The sequence below is a fragment of the Electrophorus electricus genome, chromosome 8 (assembly GCF_041902795.1).
Source record: "Electrophorus electricus isolate QZ-2024a chromosome 8, ASM4190279v1, whole genome shotgun sequence".
Classification (NCBI taxonomy): Eukaryota; Metazoa; Chordata; class Actinopteri; order Gymnotiformes; family Gymnotidae; genus Electrophorus; species Electrophorus electricus.
The window spans coordinates 7,465,339-7,487,159 of record NC_137504.1 but is presented as its reverse complement, the minus strand read 5'-3'; the positions used below and the strand labels follow the sequence as shown (position 1 = coordinate 7,487,159).

The 21,821-nt window shown below is 37.8% G+C and overlaps 1 protein-coding gene and 1 pseudogene across 2 annotated transcripts; both read left to right on the top strand.

Annotated features, from left to right (window-relative positions):
* The first annotated feature begins 329 nt into the window (after positions 1–329).
* Positions 330–15,124, top strand: nectin1a (nectin cell adhesion molecule 1a). The gene is made up of 5 exons (XM_081720254.1): positions 330–722; positions 8,538–9,170; positions 9,476–9,593; positions 10,113–10,264; positions 10,862–15,124. Exons 1-5 carry the CDS (start codon positions 680–682, stop codon positions 11,344–11,346), a joined length of 1,431 nt encoding a protein of 476 aa, XP_081576380.1. The 5' UTR covers positions 330–679; the 3' UTR covers positions 11,347–15,124.
* A 1,602-nt stretch (positions 15,125–16,726) lies between these two features.
* Positions 16,727–19,842, top strand: LOC113575037 (V-set and immunoglobulin domain-containing protein 10-like 2; annotated as a pseudogene). Its single transcript, XR_014125177.1, has 4 exons — positions 16,727–16,936; positions 17,067–17,328; positions 18,115–18,408; positions 18,552–19,842. The product of XR_014125177.1 is annotated as a V-set and immunoglobulin domain-containing protein 10-like 2 (transcript).
* The last annotated feature ends 1,979 nt before the right edge of the window (positions 19,843–21,821 follow it).

Genomic DNA, 21,821 nt, shown 5'->3' with positions numbered 1-21,821 from the left:
TTCAGTGTTCGAACAATGTTTTAAGGGCGTCAAATCGGCTGTTCATTTTATCTCCACCTACATCTAATCGCATTTATGCACCTTAATCGTTAAAAGAAACAGCGGAGTTTTAATGAAAGGATATTTCGCTCCTTTTTGCTTTTGAAAAGCAGTTAATGAGGTTAAAGGTCTAGCTAACTAGCTCTAGATTCTTCCAAACCAGAGACTGTGGGTTGGCTAACGTCACAGCGCCCTTAAAATTGTTCTGCGATATCTAGGGGATTAATCGACGGAACTCATAACGCCGGATCTTTACTTTAGTAAGGATAAAATGAGAAAAGATTGCAGATCGTTATTGTAACCTATACCTAATTATTTTCACTGCCCTGTGCGAAGGTGATTTATGTCTGTCATGCTGCCCACACAAAGAAAGTTAACTTCCAACGTCTACAAGCGGCAAGTGCCACATAATTGTACGTAACAGCGCAAAATAACGGATTTTTGAGGACAACGTCTGTAGACCGTCTAAGAGAGAACGTTGCAGCATTGTCTTTCCTGAGGGCAATTTCTGTACAATTAGGAAAAAAACTTCTCCCGATCGATGGGAATTTGGACATTTTCTTAGGCTAATAACTGAACTTGGAATTCACTACTCTATAACACCAATCACTGTGAATTCGTAACCTTAAAGAGGACCACGATGACGTTGGCGTTTCCTCTGTTTACGATGCTGCTATTATCAAGTAAGATCATACATTTTCTTGAAGCGAAACATAGAGTTGATTGGTAAGTCAGCTCTGTGATTCGTCAGGCTGGTATTTGTTTTTGGTTAATTAAAATTAGATTAATGTAATAATAAAGGATATTTTTGCTTAAAAAGAAGAGCATTATACTGTCAGATAAAACGTATGTTCGCAAGCCCCAGGGAGGAGATTTATAATGCATGTGCAATGTTAGGGGCTCAACTTTTTCAGTAATCGTCTGTAGGCTACATTATGGGAATTGACATATGAGAAAACTGACTTTGGAAGGCTATAATTTTGTCAAAATCTCATTAGGCTACTTCAACATGTAAAATATTCTATTTAGTATAAAGCTTCGTATAAAAAAAATAGCTTTATGCAATGTGGGTCTCTGATCTATTGTTTTTGCTTAGCAAATGCAAGTTTAATTTATCATTGTCATCAAAAAGCTGGTCTTTCTGTCTGTTTGTCTATCTCATCCATCCATCATGCACCCATCATCCATCCATTCATCCATCCATCCATCCAGTTTTCCTTTTTTGGAGCCATAAAAACTGTAGATGAGTGGATCAACAACTACTTTTACAGAGCTTTGACACTGCCATGCGCACAGATGTCAAGATTCTTGCCGCAATCATTTATTTATTTATTTATTTTCCCATACTGGCAGTATGTCAAATTATCATTATGGCGATACACAAATTTACTATAATTGAGGATTCTGTTTTGGAACAACCAAAAATAAAATACATTGTAATTAATGATTCTGTTTTGGAACAACCAGAGATTTTTATTTTTTTAATTTTTTATTTTTTTTGCATATGTGTGTGTGTGTTTGTTTGTCTGTCTATATTTGAGATACTGTACTCAGAAGGGGCTTTGAGTTTTTTTTAATGCTAAATCTCCATAGGCAGAAATAGCAAATGCATAGGTTGGTGGATGATCACCAGCTGTGAAAATATTGTTCCTCAGAGCAGGAATTGAGGAACTACATTTTATTAATACTTTTGTACGTAATCTTTTGAGGCCAATACTAAAGCATTATATTAATATTTAATATTTATTTATCAGCTCACATTCTGTCTCATTTTATGTTGAATGTGTATGTATTTTTTTCATGGAAAAATGAGATCATAGATCCTTTATTAGAAAATTTTAAAGATTTTACACAAGCATTATTGTAATGACTTGTCTAGGAGACTTTTGAGCAGTAAGCAAGGCAGTTGCAGATTCCATATTTGCTTTCAGTCCAATGGATCAAGCAAGTTGTAGCAAATAAGAATGCTTATCAGAACTTGCAAAATAATTTGAATTTAGCCCCAAAATAATGAATATATTTGTGTATCCTACTGGTCATAATATAAAGCAGTGATAAGCTTACAGGCAGTGGTGGTTAAGTTACTTGACTTGTAATTAGATGGTTGCTGATTCAAGCCCCACTACTGCCTAGTTGTCACTGTTGGGCCCATAAGCAAGGCCCTTAATCCTCAAATTGTATTCAGTCATAATTGTAAATTGCTTTGGATGAATGTGTCAAGGAAATGTAATATTTATAAAGTTGTTTGCATGAGACTCATATTGTTTACATCCCTTGTGTTGAAATAGCAAATAAGATGCATATATTTATACTGATGAAATAGTCCATTATTTTCAGTTCTTTTCTCATGAAATAACCTGATAAGTAAATAAGTCCAAAACATTTAATCTATTTACCTAATCCACTCAATATTTTCTCTCTTTGTTGGATTAAATTATGAGTTGTGTGGACTTCATTTTTCTGCAGGCCTCTGCTGAAGCTCACTCCCCTAAAATGACATTCTATTGAGAATCTTATTAATGTGACCTAAAATAAACAGGCATACTAAAATTCCTATGAAATATAGGGAAGCAAAATGACATTACTAGTTAAAAAACTTTGATGTCAACCTTTGTTGATATGCCACTGGAAAATGTTTGTGCAAGATTGATAGCAACTAGATAACTTGATTAGCCCTGCACATTACCATGTTGGTTTTGCAAATCTGGTAATTAATATTGTGATTGTTTTTCCACTTGTTTGGCTATTGCACAAGTATTGCACTGGTGATGTAGAATGTCCCATTCTACAGTTCTATGAAAACCTTAAAGATAATAGTCTCATTACTCAAATGCACATGTTTTCCTCCAAGTGTATGTAACTGTTGAATACATAGTGCTGGTATCCATTGGACCTGACCCACTTTTCCTCCTCCTGCTCTCAACTCTCTCTCTTGTAGTGCCACAGAACATGCTCCTACCATCTGTTACACTCTGAGCTGTTGCCATCTCAGTACTGTAAATCTGATCCAAACCAAGGCAAAGCAGTAGGTTGCAGGTCAGGTAGTAAGGGTTCAAGTCACAGCCATAGGTCACACTCAAACATTCCATGTTCAAACCTCCTGAATGCAGTGCTCTGGGCCAGTGATAAAAAAGCAACAATTAAAAGGAGATAATCACAGCACACTGCACACAGCACAAATAATCACAGCATGCTGAAGCACCCAGTGATAGCTCAGAAGCAGCCCAGCTAAGTGGGTGTGAGCTAAAATAAAAAGAAATGCTTTCAAAAAGCTGGATTATAAATATCCAATTGTGTCTGATCCGATTTGCAAAAAGAGGTCTTCGTCTCTATCCCTGACAAAAAGCATCCAGCACATATCATCAATCCAGTCAAAAGAAACAGAACTCAGGTTGAATCAAGGGTGTCATAACATGCAAGTGTCAGTTTTACTAATAAGTGTGCATAACCCTGTCTAATACTATTCCTCATAAAAATAGCTCTCGAAGGAACAGCTTACTGGCATATCATATTAAATATATAACTGCTTAAGGCTGCAGTGTTGAGTTGTAAATGAAACATGGGCAAGGTTATTTTCCTCCTTTCATTTGTTAATACCAGGGGATATGAATACAGTATTAGGTAATGACCTTTTCTAAGCCTTTAAGCCCCTTAAGTATGATTCACTTGCTATTTTTCAGACAAATATGACTAAATTTAGCTCTGAGAAAGCTGTAGGTACATGGTGTGCTTTTTATTGGATAAACAGATGTTTCACATTAAAATATAGAACAATGTATATAGTACATAATTTCTTTATGTAGGAATTCTGGTTTAAGTCCAAAATGGCTAACATTCTCAGCTGAGTATGGTCAGTGGTTTAGCAGGCATAATAGAGGTGGTTTAGCAGGCATTTTTAAGAGGCATAAGCTGACCTATAAACTCTCATGTTGATATTTATCCTATAATGACTGATGTGTCACATATGAGGTGCTTTAGCTATGGAGAGACACAGAACCAAAACAAACAGGAAGCACATGGCTAGATAAGAAAACAAAACAAACTGAACATATTTAAAAGCATCATCTCGGGAACCACAATGTCACAGGAAGGGCAACCGCAGATCAAACACTGTCTGCTTTAAAAAGAGATGATGGAGATTTTTTCGAGAGGGAAAGGGGTTCTTTCCTTTTGCCTTTTTAGTAACTTTAGTGTAGATGTATCAATTAAGAATAAAATAATTTCTTGTGTAGAATTGTTTGAAGGGAATTGTTTATGTGCCATATTACATTTCTGGTCTTCTTTGTACTGAATCTAAAAATGGTTTACACACTAGCTGTCAAATGTAGTTGCATACAGCTAGGAGCTAGGTGTTGCAGGCTAAATGTGCTTCTCATTCCCCTTTTAATCAGCTCAGCCACAGAGCTCATCAAACCACACGCTGAGATGAAGGTGATGAGGTCATATGTGTATGACATGTTCATTTCTAGATTGGATGTGGGTATTAGACAAACACAGCATGGGACCACTTGTGCCCTGTGTTCTACAGAGCTGTAATCAAACAAAAGTTTTTAGTGAAAGGATCATATATTAACATGATTATTCATTTAACACATAATTTACTTTAGCTCTTTTCTTTTTAAATAAAGTAATATGTCATGTTTTGCCCTGGCCTCCTGTCAACTAAATGACACTTAATGCATTTTCATAATTCTCATGAGCACTTAAGGTCAAAATGGGCAAATAATGTCAAAAAGTGTTTCATGTTTTGTTGTTTGCTGTGATTATGTAACACAGATTGTGCATCAGCTTTTTCTGGACTCCTCCTGCTGTGTGGATAGGTGGATGTCTTTTGTTGTTGAGCTAAAATAAGGGACAGGACTGCTGAACAGCAGTTTGGACACAGGCCAGGCTCCTCCTTCACAGAGGGCTTTCAGTTCTCATTAGCCTGTGTCCTTGGTACCATGACAATGGCTTTATGAAGCCTGCCCAGGTACTGCTAGGTCATCAGGGCCTCATGATAAATCCAGGGTTAGCATGTCAGCTTTAAAAGTCCTCATAAAAATAGTTACATTAGGACTACATTCTCTGAATCAGTTTTCGCTCATAGTGAATTTATACATGAAACCAATGTCAAAACATATAAGCTTGGTGAAAATCTGACTTGAAATAAAAAAAAAACAACAACAAAAAAAACCCTCACTAATGCAAAGACACTACTTCCAGCTTCCTCCTGTGGACAGTCTTCATAGTTTCATATGAAGGGAGTGAATAAATAAAGCTTTTTAAACAAAAAGTGTAAATGACCGTTCACTCAGTGTACAGTTATTTGCGACTGCACATTTAAGAATGAGAGCAGATGTGGTGCCCCATCAGTACCGGGAAATTAGTAGCCTCGTTTTCATTCCTTTGTCTGCGTAAAACTTCTTTTTGTTAATTTAGCGTGGACCTTCAAGCTCAAGGTTGTCGCCCATTTGTGTTTGCGTGTGTGAATTTTGTGAACACGCTTTCTTTACTGAGAGGTCTACTGACAAGTTATCTTGCCAATTTTTATGCTGCTCGCATTCACATAACATCAGATTGGAAGAGGGTTGACAGTAAACAAAAGGAGAATTTACACAGAGCTTTGAGAAATATTGCACACCTTGGCACGCGGAGCAAGCTCATCACGGTGCTCTTTATGGTGCTTGTCGCAATGCTCATCAAGGAACTAACAACATTTGAAGTCTAACAAACTGAATAAACCTAGGCACCCGTTATAAAGACTCAGCATTTGATTCGTTGAGACCAAGGGCTGCTGCATAAAGTGTCAGCACAGCTCATTATAGGGTTTGCAGTTTGTGAATTGGTTGGTATTTCTCCAGTTTTCATTTATGGCATTTAGCTGAAGCTTTTACCTAAAGCAAGTTACAATTATGACTGAAAACAACTTAAGCAATCAAGGGTCTCAGGGGCCCAAGAGTAGTAACTTGGCAGTGGTGGGGCTTAAAGTTGAAGTTCAAGTTCAAGTTTGGTTTATTTGTCACATACATAGTCATACACAGTATAACTCGCAGTGAAATGGTTGCGAGTGCTCTGTCCAAACTGAGGAAAAAGAAAACAGGGGTGCATATAGAAATATATATTCTCTATATGTACAAAAATATATTAACAATGTATGTACAATATATGTATATTATGTTTATATACACAATGTACAATGTATATGGTTATGTATATATGTATGTACACAATGTACAGAATGTACAGTTCCATCTTGTAAATGACATATTTACAGTTTTTATGTTACATGGTGGTAATTGAACATATTTACAGTTATGTTACATGATGGTGGTGGTCCCCACAGTTTATCAATTTCCCTGATTCAGGGCCCGAATGGCCTGTGGGAAGAAGCTCCTCTTCAATCTCTCTGTCTTGGTCTTCAGGGAGTGAAAGCGCTTCCCTGACCTCAACAGAGAAAAGAGCCTATTGTTGGGATGGGTGGGGCCCTTCACAATCCTCCTGGCCTTGGTCTGGCACCGCTTGTAGTAGATGGTCTGCAGGTCAGGAAGTTCCGTGTGAGTGATGCGCTCTGCTGAACGCACTACCCTTTGGAGTGCTTGTCTGTCCTGCCTGGTGCTATTCCCAAACCAGACTGTCATGTTCCCTGTGAGGATGCTCTCGATAGTGCAGGTGTAGAAGTTCCGCAGTACCTTGGAGGGCAGTCTGAAGTCTCTTAGGCGTCTGAGGTGGTAAAGACGCTGATGAGCCTTCTTTGCCAGGGAGTTGGTATGGCGGGACCAGGACAGGTCCTGCGAGATGTGAACACCAAGGTACCTGAAACTATCTACTCTCTCCACCGTGGTTCCACTGATCCTCACAGGTTGGTAGTGCCACTCCTGCTTCTTGCTGCAATCCACGATCAGCTCCTTTGTCGTACTGACGTTTAGGAGGAGATTATTTTCCTGGCACCAGTTGTCCAGGTGTTTAATCTCCTACAGGTAGGCCCTCTCATCGTTGTCCGAGATCAGGCCCATGACAACGGTGTCATCAGCAAACTTGACAATGATGGTGGTGCTGGAAGTGGCTGTGCAGTCGTAGGTGTGCAGTGAGTAGAGCAGGGGGCTTAGGACACAACCCTGAGGAGCTCCAGTCCTGAGGGTGAGGGTGGATGAGGCACACTTGCCCACCCGTACTGATTGTGGTCTGTCTGTTAGGAAGTTAGAGATCCAGTCGCACAGGGATGTATGCAGTCCTAGATCCTCCAACTTAGTAGTGAGTAGGGAGGGGATGATAGTGTTAAATGCTGAACTGTAGTCGACAAACAGCATTTTAACATAATTACCCCTCCCTTTGTCCAGGTGGGTCAGATGTGCAATTGCATCATCAGTGAAGCGGTTGTGCAAACTGCAGTGGGTCCATGGAGGCTGGCAGTGAAGATGTGATGAAGTCTCTGACTAGCTTTTCAAAGCACTTCATCACGACTGATGTGAGGGCAACAGGGCGGTAGTTATTGAGGCCAGAGGGTCGAGGTTTCTTTGGGACAGGGATGATGGTGGATTGCTTGAAGCTGGACGGGAAGTCACAACCTTCTGATTACTAGTCAACTACCTTAACCACTGAGCTACCACCAATATCTAATTTAGTCACAATATAATAAAACTTTAACAATGTTGAACTATTGAAATGAAGCACTAACAGGCAGAACACATGCTTAGAACAGCGACTTTTATTGAGTTCAAATCCAGAATCACTCTGCATTCTCTTATCTATGAATCTTTTTCCTGTACATTTTTGTCTGTCACTGTTTCCTTTTTTTCTGTTACTCATAAATACCAAATCCGAATATCTGAATAAATTGGGTTACTACTCTCTCCTTATGCTAAATGTTGTTAGGTAGTGTGTTTGAACATGGAACTCTTCTCAGTACAAATCCCTGTATAAAACTGACAGTTGGTGTTCACGTTAATTCATGACTTATAAAACCATGAGAAGATCAAAATCATTTATAACACAGGGAATAAAGTTTCATTAACAGCTTCAGTTTTGCAGACTTTCTGACAACCAAACATGCTGATAGTTCAAATAAAAAAAAACTTTCAGTAAGTTTGCTTTCCCTTAAGGCAGTACATGGCATACTTATCTCATAATTTTTACCTCCAAATGAAAACGAAAAAAATAACTTTTAGAGAATCCAACATAGTCTTATTTAAAGTTATAGATTGATTGCCATGTTTATGTTGGGCCCCATGAAATCCATTAAAAATTTCTTCCAAATGCCTCTTTTTTTTTCATTAGGATTTTGAGATGTTTAAGTTTTTCCTTTAAGAATACATTACTATGAACTACAACGAGAACATGAAGTTTGTAAACAAAGCCCATTGGAACTGCATGAAAACTATAACTATATTAACTGATGATCAGGATTATTGTCAAATTCAGATGTGTAATTTGTATACAAGCTTTTTATAGGGACCTCCCTACATGGATTTCCAGACATGCATTGGCTAAAGGTAAATCTTGCCTCTCATGTTCCTCAGGTGGCAGTGGCCAGTTGGTACAAATGGACAGCGACATGTCGGGCTATGTGGGCTCGCAGGTGGAGCTGCGCTGCTGTTTCATCAACAGCAACCCACCCGTAAAGGTCTCTCAGGTCACCTGGCAGAGGGTCCTCAATGGGACCAAGCAGAATGTGGCCATCGCCAACCCCTCCCTGGGTGTGTCTGTGCTGCCTTCCTTCAACGAGCGTGTGAGATTTAAGAGCCCAGCTGTGCGCCAAAGGATGCCGTCCCTAGAGGACACCACCATTGTCCTCAACAACTTGAGACTGACCGATGAGGCCACCTATATCTTCCTTCATTACAATCATGCAGCTCGACCTAGGGTCCGGATCACCCTAACCAAACCCACAATAGTGGCGGGCCCTAAAGCTCAGAAAATGACTGTGGCCACATGTATCTCAGCTAATGGGAAGCCAGCCAGCATGATCACATGGGAGAGCGAGCTGAATGGAGAAGCCAGTACTCAGGAGATCCTGAATGCTGATGGCACGATCACATTACGCAGTGACTACATAGTGGTGCCCAGTAGAGCAACCCATCAGCAGCAAGTCACCTGCATCTCCACCTACAATGACGAACAGTACACAGACAGCGTCTCCCTCAACATACAGTGTAAGCAGGCACTGCAGCTCTTCACTGAGAAGCAAAATTGGCAAGGAGTCAGTTAGCTTAATTCATAATACCCAGCTCAGGTCTTTTGGATCCAGAGGCCAGCAGGTTGGTGAATTACTTAAGAAAGATAATCAATAAATGGTGTTCATCTCCAGCCATCCAGTGCAATGCTTTAAAAGCAGTGTCAAAATGTTTTGCTGTGATCACACACTAAGTTAAGCATACATTAAACTACTATATGACTAAACAGGGAAATTAATATCAGTCTTTTTACCTAATTTGGAAAAATGAAATGTTGTCCATAGATGAGCCGGAAGTGATCACTGAGGGCTTTGAAGGGAACTGGTATATAAACCGAAAGAATGTTCAGCTCACTTGCCTAGCTGATGCTAACCCAGCCATCTCTTTCTTTCAGTGGACATAGTAAGTATACTGCTTGATTATGTGTAGAAATATGTAGCCAAACAATGCAAATTGTGTGTTTATTTTGTATATATATTGTATATTTTATATCATATATTGTATTATATTGTATATATATTGGTTATATTATATACATATTGTATATGTATAACAAGTATAATAAAAGTTCATATAACTAACTTCCTAAACAGTAATGTAGTCAACATTTTAATAGCTGAATCAGTAAACATTACATTTACATTTACATTTAACATTTACGGCCTTTAGCAGACGCTCTTATTCAGAGTGACTTACAAAAGTGCTTTGTCATTTGCTCATAGAATATATCCTAGTACAGTACAGTAGGTTAGAATCAAACATACCAATGAACTAAATTAACATACCAATGAACATTAAAATGTCATTAGTATTATGTAGTACTGATATTTCTTCATTCCATTAGAGAATGCTTTGCATTTCAAGAAGTTCTTCTTTAACTTCCATGTAACTTCCAATTTAAAATCAATTTTGTCATCCTAGTCTAAATAGCTCCATGCCAAAGTTAGCTGAGTTGCTTGAGGATGCGCTGATCTTCAAGGGTGCTGTAAGCTATGAGCTAGCAGGCACCTACCTCTGGAATGGCACCAACAGCATTGGCACAGGCTCAGCTTCAGTAGAGGTCACTGTAACAGGTAAGTGCTGGTGTCTTCTGGTGTCTAAAGCACTAAATGCATGTGCCCAGCTGCTTGGCATGCCTAATTTGTGGAGTCACTAAGAGAACACTAAGGATTAGTCCCCTTTTTTACTAGCCAGGTATTTTGTGAAGTTTGTCATGGATTGCCTCTGAAACACCATAATCATTCACCAACATAAATGATCAACTAATATCTTGTGCTAGTGCTTTGTTTCCAATGGCATCTGATCATTTTTTGCTTTCTCTGTGTTTTTCATGGTGCACAGTTCACTGGTGCTTCATTTAACTTGTATCTGTTTACCTCTTTTCACAAGCTTGAAGTGCCTTTTACAAGTTTTATCATGTTTAACATCTCACTTGCTGGTCATGTTGAATTTGCTTTGTAGAAACTGCTATGTTCCATAAGTGGAGTGAACGCTTGATCCCCCCTGCCTACTGCATGGCTGCATCTCTTCATTTGAACAGTCATCCACTTTCCCTCCATTTGCTTGCTTTTATATTGCTCTCATTTTATCGGTGTGTGTGTGTGTGTGTGTGTGTGTGCTAACTAGAGGAACATTATACTCTGTTCCCTTCCATCTCTCTCCCTACCCAGAATTCCCTCATCTCTTGCATGGGGTGTCTCAGGAAAAGCTGCGAGCAGGGGCTGCCATTGCTGGAGCTGTTGTGTGTGGTTTGGTGATGCTGGCAGCTGTCACATTGCTGGCAGTATTCTTCAATCACCACAGACACACATTTAAAGGAGATTATAACACCAGGAAACAGGTCCTGGGCAATGGCTTCAGCAAAGCTGCCAGCTTGCCATCATTTCCCTCTCTGCTTCAAAGCCTGATCTACCATTTGGGTGATGAAAAGAAGTCAGAACTATATGGAAACGTATGGTTAGATGAACACATTCAGGAGTTCCATATGTACCCTGAAAGCAGGATGAAGGCCTACAGCACAGTGGAAGAAAACAAAGCTTTTAGATATGATGAACAGAGCTATCTGTATAATTGTGGAGCTGAAATGGAAATCTCAGTGGATATGGTTCCTCAAATGGACGGTTCTATCCTCTCCAAAGAGGAGTGGTATGTGTGAAAAAAAACACATTGTGGAGCATTTCTGCATATACTTTTAACTAACTACTATTTTTACAAAGCCATCAAACCTTCCCCTCTACACTCTTTCGAGACGAGACCTGCTAGTGACTGTAGCTTTAAAACTGAGACAAATATTGGTCATATTTACTTAATAGTGACATACACACCCAAAAGTGTGTTTACATCTTAATAGAAATTATTAAATACAAAAACACAATAGCAAAACTAGTTCTATGTGAGAAAACATCCTGTACTACCTAGTTAGCAACTAAAAAATTCACTAAGGTTCAGTGAAATGAATCAGTCGGAAAACCTGTCTACAAGAAATGTCTTCCATATACATGGCCAGCAATTAGCATTGTAGGTTAAGGAAGGGGCTTTGTGAGGGTCATTTGGGTAGAGGATGTGGTGCTGAAACACAGGGGTGGCCCAGTCCTCTGTGGAGGCTATGCTGGGAGGAAGTCATCAAGTTAGCAAGTTATCCAGAATAATGACCACTGATTGATTAAAATGTTCTTCATCTTTCAGTCATTGGTCTTGCTTCTGACACTGAGAGCTTTAGTAAATTAGACATTACATATTGCCAGTATTTATTAGAGCAGGAGACTTTACAAGCACTTTCCTCTTCCTTCACATTCGACTAATAAAGTGCGGCTGTTGCTTAATAATTGTACAGGTGTAGTTACTCTGTCAGCTGTAGTGTTTTTGTAGCAGCTACATATTTTTAATTATTTTTTTATTTAAAATGTAAAATGAAAAAAATATTTAAAACAAAAGCGGGTCTTTACCCGTAGCTATCATTTTCAAATGAGACCAAGTCATATCTAACTGAGAAAAATATACACCGCCAGCAATCAACAAAAAAACTCAAGAACACAAAAGGACAGGATTCACTGTTTATAACCAGAGGTCTTTCCTGAGGACTTTGTTTCAGTTGAGAGGAGTTTGAAATCAGTTTATGTCAATAAGTAGAATTAATAAGTGATATCAACCTGGTGATGCAAAATCAAGGCAGGATTTTAACTTTTATAATCTTAGCCTGTCCAGCTCTGATTAAACCAAGAGAAAGCATATTCACAGAAATGAAAAATTAGTTTAAAAAAAAGTGTATTTATTGTAATATTTATAACTTCTTTATTCCTTTCTTTTATACATAAGTTAAAAGTAGAACTAGTTATGACTCATTGCATGTAACCCAACTCACTGCAATTGTAGCACATCTCCAACATGGAAATGGTTATACTGAGTTCAAATGTTGTGCTGTTGTAAGAAGTTGGTCTTCAGGATTCGGGATCATAATACTATCATTTTCACAAAAATGCCAACTCCTTACCTTGCAGTGCCTCATTTAAATGGTACTTCTCTTTGGTTGTGCAGTCCTTGATGTGTAAGGCACTACATTACAAAAATGTACGATGCAAAGATAACAGGGTCACAAAGATAACAGTATGTTCCAGTAATGCAGGTGGCTGTGTCCATACACTCATTCAAAGGGAGCACAAAATGTGTACTGGCTAATGAGTGGGTTATAGTGAGTTATTAATTTTAGTGGCAGACACTATACTATACTCCATGTACAAAAAGCTCTGATTTGTAATTTTCTAGCTTGTCCCTGTAAGATCTATTCATAAAGGCTTTGCAAAGAAAACTATTTTTTTTCCTCTGTGGTACAAGAGGTCTTAGAAACCCTAACCCCAAACTGAAAATGTTAATGCTTTCACTTGTGGGCTTTATACTGGTGAACAATGGGAAACTAAAGGAAAGCATATGGATATCTTAAGATAATAGGTTCGAATAAACAACTACGAATATGCATGGTGTTTGAGTACATGATCCTTTGTTGTCAAGAATGTGAGATGATCAATAGTGTTTTTCATAAAGGTGCACCACCATCAGAGCAGGTAGAGAAAGGTGCTAGCAGCAGCATCATAATGGGTTTGATACCACGGGAGCACACATTGTCATATTGATTAACGTGTAAATTGCTATGGATGTAAGTGTGTACCTAAATGTTATCATCTCTGTAGTGGTATTCTTATATTGTCCCATTAAATTCTTACAGATTGTTCAAAATCCCCCATAAATACACATATACATTTATAAACATTATATACATAGCAAGAGATAGGTTGCTATTTTCAAGAAACAAATTGTATTTTAACATATCTGACTGGATTGTTTTGGTCACCACCATGTACTACATTCAATGAACACATAGCTGAATTAATAATGCAGTTGGAGTGTCTTGTTTGTGTATTGGTAACCACGCCTGCACACACCTGCACCGGGTTAATGTTTTGTTTGTGTATTTAAACCCCGGTCGAAGTGTGCAGGTTGTCGGTTATTGTCGTCGTTCACCTCGTTTACGTGGTTGTTCACATTGTCTATGATAACTGTATGTATCTTCATGTTCACCTCTTGGGTTATATGTTATCCGAGATCACCGTTTATGTTATGTGTGAGTGCCATTGTTTTTCGTTTTGTGTTAATAAACGTATGTCCATGTCACGGGAGTCTGTGCGTCCTGCTCCTTGCCCTGCGGCACTCAGGCAGCATTACACAGAGGATGCATTTTTAACATGTTTCATACAGTTGCCTTTACTACAGACACTGTACAAGGTGACTATTTTAAATGTTTCTTACAGATAATGGCATAACAATCATTGCTTTGTCTTGCTAAATGATATATGCTGCTGGAAGTGCTGATGATGCAAGGGCCTGTGCTTGCACCCTCTTTCACACAAAGTAGACACTAAATAACAAGTCTAATCTTAAATATGCATGCACTCAACTCACCAGAAAAGTTGTCAACTGCTGATTTTTAAAAAATGTTTTTATCCAGTTGTATTATGTTCAAAGTACAGATGTCTGGACCCTGATGACCTTGAGATGGCTACAGGCATGCATGCATTTCTCTGTCTTGTCACACAAAGTCCTTGTTATACAGCATTTAACATAGCAAAGGTTGTAAATTAAAGAGGCTATGATTAATTGCATCAAATGCAGCTGGAAGCTGTTCAGTAGTGAGGTCATGTATTTGCACATGTGTATAATAGAGACACTGGCATAATCACATTGGGATATCACATTGCAGTATCCGAAGGAGATCAACCTTGATGCAGTTAGTGGCAGGGATAAATCATTCTACTGTTTTTCAATCCTTTCAAATGGGTCATATGAACAGTCAGCCATGTTTTTCTTGGCATTGGACAGGACTTTAATCTAAGAGATTTTTTATAAATCCAATCCCAGATTAATCCACTTCTGATTGCATTGTAGTACTATACCTTGACCTGAAGGCAGACTTATTGGGATTTGAAATGTTATTTGCTAAAATTAATTGTTTTAATTGTTAACTGATGATGGTTTTTTGTTTGTTTATTTTTGGTTTTATTTATCTAGTGCTGTTTAAAGTCTGTCATACATTTTTGGCAATATAATTATTGTCATCTTTGTGAAATTTGTTCAAAGGCTACAGATGTGATTCTAATCATCATTATAAACATTCAAAACAGACAAATTACATCATATGTAATAGCTGTGAAAATGTTCGGTTTGTTTAATTTTCAAAGATCAGTAAGGCTTAGTAATTCAAGTAGTCATTTCCAAATCAACATGTTCAGTTAATAAATTCTATACGTAGGCCAAATATTTATAAGTATTTATAAGTAGCAAGTATTTATAAACCTCAGTCACTGCACCTGATGTTTAAAAAAAGTCATGTACATGCTGCTTTGGACTTTTAATATACTGTTTATTTATTTGTATTAGCATTTTGAAGGAAAATATCTTGTACTGTATCAGTGTTTGGAATTAATAATTGTTAGAATTTGGGTAAGCATTGTTTATTTATTATTTTTCTTCCTCAGTTGGGTGCTGTCCATGCTATATTTATGATTAATTGTGCCAAAAATTGTACTTAAAAATTAAGGATGTTCTACAAAATGACAGGAAGAGACATATTTTCTGGAATTTTATGGTTAATGTCTATGCTTAAGGGATAGTTTATTACCTAAAAACCTAAAAACTATAGTACATATAAGACCTGCTTGTGCCAGTGGTCTTTAGTCGATCTGGATGGTGGATCTGGATGTCATAAAAGTTATAGTAAAACATCTAGAACAACGAGTGCATGTTGTGGCTAAATATAGAGCTATTTACAAAATTGTTTTATAAACTTTTTTTAGATGGATATTAATATTAATGGATATTAATGGATACCTCTGTTCTTGTTTGTAAATGTTATGCGCTCATATTTAGTTTAATCAGCATATAAAATACAATAAAAGTTCCAACAATCGGGATACTTTTCTATAATACCTTTCTATAATACCTTTCTGTTCTGGCTATTTTAAATTGTGGTAAGCACTATTAGGAAGTTTATAAAGAAGTATTTCTGACAGGCGATTTTCATTTCTGAAAGTCTATGAATTTCATATTTAGCAGATGTGTTATACACCGCTTTAGACTTTTTCTTCTGTGGCTGGAAGCCATTTAGTTCTGGCTGGAAGCACTGTGCCTTCAACTATTGTCTTTCTAAATGCATTGCAGCATTCTTGATTTAGACAGGCTTTCAATGGTTTGGTCTGACAACACAGTTGTATTATGTACACAATAACCTATGGAAAAACTCACATGAATGCTCAATTTCGGGGATGAGTTGGCACAAAATAAGGAGACATTTTCCAAAAGGAAATGCATGTGTCCTTTGTCATGTTGGCTTAACCACAACATAGAATAATAGTACATTAATTAATTCTGGATTTAAAGACTTGGTTTATTTTTTGTCTACCATATGATGGGAATTGTGCATGAAAATGGTGTTATGCAAACTCCAAGCATTTTTTGTTTTCTACAGAGAACCCACTACCAGTCAACGCATTAGAGAGGGTGCTGGGAGTCCTTGGGTGCTTGGTTGCCCTGGGTGTGATCCTCAGTATCCTTGGCATTGCATTCTTGGTCAAAAAGCAGCAGCAGAACAAACAAAAAGAGGCCAACAGTGACTTGTAGGTACCCATAACTTCAATGAAAAATATTGTGGTAGCTCTGACACTACACGTATGCTCAAAACACATTTACAATTAAAGGATTTAATGTTTTTTATCTTTAAGGGATGATATTTATTTTGTTAAAAGCAAGAAACTACACTGAATTGTTTCTGTAATATTATCAAAATTACATCTTTGGAGTCATACATTTTAAAACACAAACACAGGTATCATATGAACAGTGTGGTGTTTTCACTAGGTCTTATTTTTCTTTTTCACAGTAAAAGTTTTTTTTTTTGCTGAAATTTGGGGACTGATGACCCTGAGGCTCTTTTGAACCTGCCCCTTACTTTATTCTTAACAGAAACAGCCCTTCTCTAGCCTGCCAGAAGCCTTCTTCTATAAAGAAACCATCTGATGACTTCCAGGTAATAGAGCACTCAGGCATAATTTGTGTGGTTTGTTTATGGATGTTTTTTCTTTTTCAAAAAACCCATTAGCTTGCTTGCAAAGCTGAACAACGGCCTGGGACGGATGCTTTTCTGATAACGTAAAAGTGCTTTGGCCTCTGTGTCTGTGAATGCAGAGCTCCTCCTTTAGGTGAACAGACTTGGTTAACATACCTTGCGTTCTAAACTTTTTGAAAAAAGAAAATAAAGCTGTTGAAAGATTTCAGATTTCACTACATATATCTTATTAAACTCAACTCTTAATATCTTGTGGATTCCAGGGCTGCCCTATGGAGCTGCCCCAGTGTTCTGCAAATTCCAGCAGTAATAATGAGTACCTGATACTGTCCTGCTCCTGGGAGGGTGGTTTCCCTCGGACTCTACTGTGGTGGGTCTCCAGCTCAGGGGACATGCAGGGCACATCTGAAGAGAACTCCAACACCCAGGTTCTGCTCTCCAGTGCAACATACAGTGGCAAAACCTTTGTGTGCCATGCCAAACATCCACTAGCTAAGGAGAGCAAGCAGTGTGTATTAAAACTGGGTAAGGACTTTTTATTAACCTGCCCATTAGAAGGAACTTTTACTTACTATCATTTTATATAGAATCTGACATTACTGCAAAAAAGTAAGTAAATCACAAGCAATATGAATATTGTTGTTTTCTGGTGTAGCAAAGGCAGGGGGCAGAAACAAGTCCTGGCTTCAACCCCACTGTCATTCAGGGCTCAAACGTGCACTCACCACCCAGCCAAACACTGACTCTCCATCACACTAACCTCTCCTTCTGGGGGGTGATGGTCTCCATCATACTACCCTCTTTCAGTGGGCTAACGGTCTCCATCACACTTCTCTCTCTTTAAGGAGGGGTGATGGTCTCCATCAGACTGCCCTCTATTTCAGGGGTGATGGTCTCCATAATACTAACCTCTCTTTCAGGGGGGTGAGAGTCTCCATCACAATGCCTTCTGCCTTTGCTATGGCTTGCTTGACCTTATAAACAAAATTTACAACTGAATAATTGTAGAAATTAAACAAAATAAAAAACATTTAGCAAAAATCTATACATTAAACATTTATTAATGAATATTAATGCAGATTAATTTCATAGATGTTAGTAATCATGAGGTGTCTTTTGTGCTAAAGATTTTTTATGCTATATGACAGATTAAATGGATTAAACAGTTTTAATGGTGCAGAACATAGAAACTAAAGCTGATCTGCAATTTTTCTCATATTATCTAAGGTTGTATGGAGCAGTGTAAATGAAACATTCATATTATTCAATATTATATGACGCAGTGAATTCCCATTTGTATTCTTCTTCCAGAGACACCAGTGTTGATGACTCAGCTCAGCATGGTTTCTGTTTTTGAGGGTAATGATGTGCAGCTCTCCTGGATGCTGGGTAAAACTAACCCTCCTGCCACAGAGATCACCTGGTACAACAACCTAAGGCAGAATGTAGGTTACATAACCAAGAAGTACATCCTGCAGCAAGCTGGAGCCTGGTCAAACCTGACTGTGCGGGAAACAGACAGCAAAGTGGACAATGGTTTTTATTTTTGTTCCACTATCAATGCTATTGGACGAGCAGACCTAGCTGTCTTATTGCTAGTGATTAGTAAGTTGAAAAACAACAAAAAACACAATGTGACGTATAGCATAGGTAGATGCTCTTACAAAAGGGATTCTGCAATGCTCTGAAATCTAGAAAATGCTTACTTGAGATAATCATGACTAACTTTTACTGCTTTTTTTATTCAGGGTACCCATTGCCTCCAAATGTGACCATCAGTAAGATCATTTACAACAACCGTCAGCGGACAGACGTGAATATGGAGTGGCTCATCAAGGCAGATGGTGACATCACTGGCTTCTTTATTAAGAGTCAGAGGCTCCCTACACCTGTAGAGAGGAGTGACATTGTCTCTCTGTAGCAGAAAGTAGCAGTAGATCTGGAGCCCAGCACCCGCAACTACCAGATCAACAATCTTGATCCCACTGCCACATATGCTTTTCGTATCACAGCTGTCAATTGCCGCACCATGGGACATCCCTCAGAGGTTAAGAGCCCAGGTGGGAACAGTAAAAAAAAACAAAAAAAACTAACTAACAAAATTGCACTACAAGATCTATCTTTTGTCTAGGACTGTTTTTGATATGATTGTATCCTGAAAATTTACCATTTTCTGAAGTGATATTAATCATTGGAAGTGCACAGGGTAACATGGTGACAGTGCAACTATACTATTAATTATAGTTTTATATATCTAATCAATGGTACAGTCAGTCTTACAGTATTGTTGCAATGTAATATAACTACACAGTATTGTGCTGGGTTTCATCATTCTAGATGAACAGCCTTTAAGAATTTAAACTTTCTACCTATTATCAATTTTTATTTTTACATTTTTTTTTGTACTATATATAAATTACTTTGTTTTTACATGGTTTGTTGTGTTCTTATCAGTTTTATTGTGTAGACTAATGTAGGCAGTTAGCACAGAAGCCATTTTAAAAATGTGTAATTTGATTACACTTTTGCTCTGTCAAAAAACAGGTTCTGTTGACAAGTGGACACACTGAACCCTATTGTTTTAAGAACCTTTTTTGATGGCTCGAGTGACGTAGGGCAAGGAGCAGGATGCACAGACCTCTTGACATAGCCATTTAACAACACAAGACACAAAGAAACAATAAGCATTAATGGCAATCACATAACTGTCCAGTGAACAATATGCACGCTAACGAGAACATGTATATGAACATCTAACACAAATAATGACACACACACACACACACACACACACACACACACACACACACACACGGGGGTTTGAATACATACATGCATGACATAATGAATCGGGTGCAGGCATGTGCTAACAAGGGGCGCAGTTACAAGACACAATAAACAGTCAATAGTGAACTCCCACTGCACGTGGTGGGCCATACCATGTGATCAGGAAGGTGAGCATAATGTTACACCCTTTCAGAATTTGGACCTGACTTTCTGCTTTGTGGTGTGAGCATTTGCTATCATGTAGTCAGTTGTCAATACCACAGTGTACCTTTCAAGGCAATAATAAAATGAACACAATAAAAAAAGCTGAAGTTGAACCAAAAATGGATCTTTCAACAGAACTTTACAACATCAGAATTGTTTTTAATTTTTTTTTTTTTTTTTGTATTTAGGCAAAGCTCATACTAGATAATAAAACAAAAACAAAACATATTTGTGTAAAATAATAAAAAACCAAAACATTTATGTAAGGAGGAATAAATCAGGTGAGGTCCCATAGTCACCCATTACAAATGAGTCATTTGGGCTTCAGTTTCACACTACAGATATATGCTGTGTATTGTACAACCAAACTCAGAAGACAAAGCTATACTTCACAGCAAGACCACAATAAAAATACAGAAATACTTCTGCTGTCCTCCAGCTAAGCCACCCTTCAGGGCCTATCCTGCTGTTATTCGAGCAGCCATTGGAGGCATGCTTGTGGCAACAATACCTACTGTTCTGCTCTTCCTGTATGTGGTGAGGAACCGCAACAACATCCCACGTGACTGCCCCCATGCCACACTGAAATATAAATAACACCATCATTTTCACTTCATACATTAATATGGATTTGTAATATTTACTTGCAGGTCTTCATGACATGATATTCGGCAGGTAAGTATGGCTAAAATAAAACTTTGTTTATATTTCTACAATGCATCTAGTACAAATAAACGGGCTGAGGTGTTTTTTTCAAAGCATATCTATCCTGAAGTATTTGTGATCTCTCAGGCAGAACAGCCAATCCAGAGAAAACATCAACTTCCCTGAGAATGAGGTTGCTGGCAGAGCAGAAAGAGAGGAAGTCAGAGGTCAGTGAAGCCTAGGTATGAGGAGCATATGCAGTTTTTTAGCCTCTCAAACAGAAACATGAAGGACATAGAAATCATTCATCGTTTTCATTTTAATCATATTATTATTATTTTAAATCTTCTTCAGGAACACCTACAACATTGCCAAGACCCACTGCAATGCCCACAGACATGTCAGCAGAGATTAACCAACCCAAATGACCATTATGGCCATTGCCTCAAGCTGGACCTTATAATACAATGCAAATCTTAATGAACAGTTTATGAGTACAACTTTGAGAGGGTAACACAGTAAAGGGGGTAATAGTAATTTTATACAGTCATTCCTGCTGAATCAAAATATCCTAAATATTTTTAATGTATTTCCTAAAATCCTAAAATACAAGAGTTAAAGGCTAAGGATAGCAACTCACTAGCAAAGCTACATTACTACTTTGACACTGAAGGTTTCAAGATTACAATGCAATATGACTCACATGCAACAATATTCACAGATGGCAGTACATACAGGTATATCAAATAGACTTTGAATTAAAAAGAAAATATTTTAAGCATTAAAAAAAACAATCACAGTTTAAACTGTCTTTAGCAGCAGATTCCCCCACAAAAAAGAAAGAAGTAGGAGATTGCAGTTACACAAGAAATGTTCAAGTGATGTCTTCATTTTTGACCTCAGTATCAAAACAATATCAACCTCTGAGACATGGGTTTACATTCCATAAGGTAAATGTTATAAAGAATAAAATAGTTTTCATGAGAATTGGAATGTTTCCCACCAAAATAATATACAACCCAGCTTGTTATCTACTCTGTAATGGTCTGTAACTATTGTAAATGATATTGTATCGGGTATAGTAAACCTTGGTGGTTTTTTTTATTTATGTCAAGTACAGTATAAACATGGCTTCCACCATAACCCATTCAAAGCTTAGTCATGAAATGGATTTGATCAATCTTCAGCCATCTTGACACTAACCAAAATGAGAAATGTATATAAAACAGGCACCTGGACACCAGCACAGAGGGGTCCTTACTTACAGGTCTACAGGACTAAATATTTGTATAATCTTAATAAATTAATATTCTGTGTCTTGCATATAAAATATATGGTATATATGTCATTCTCCACAAATCTTGTAAGCACAGACAATACTG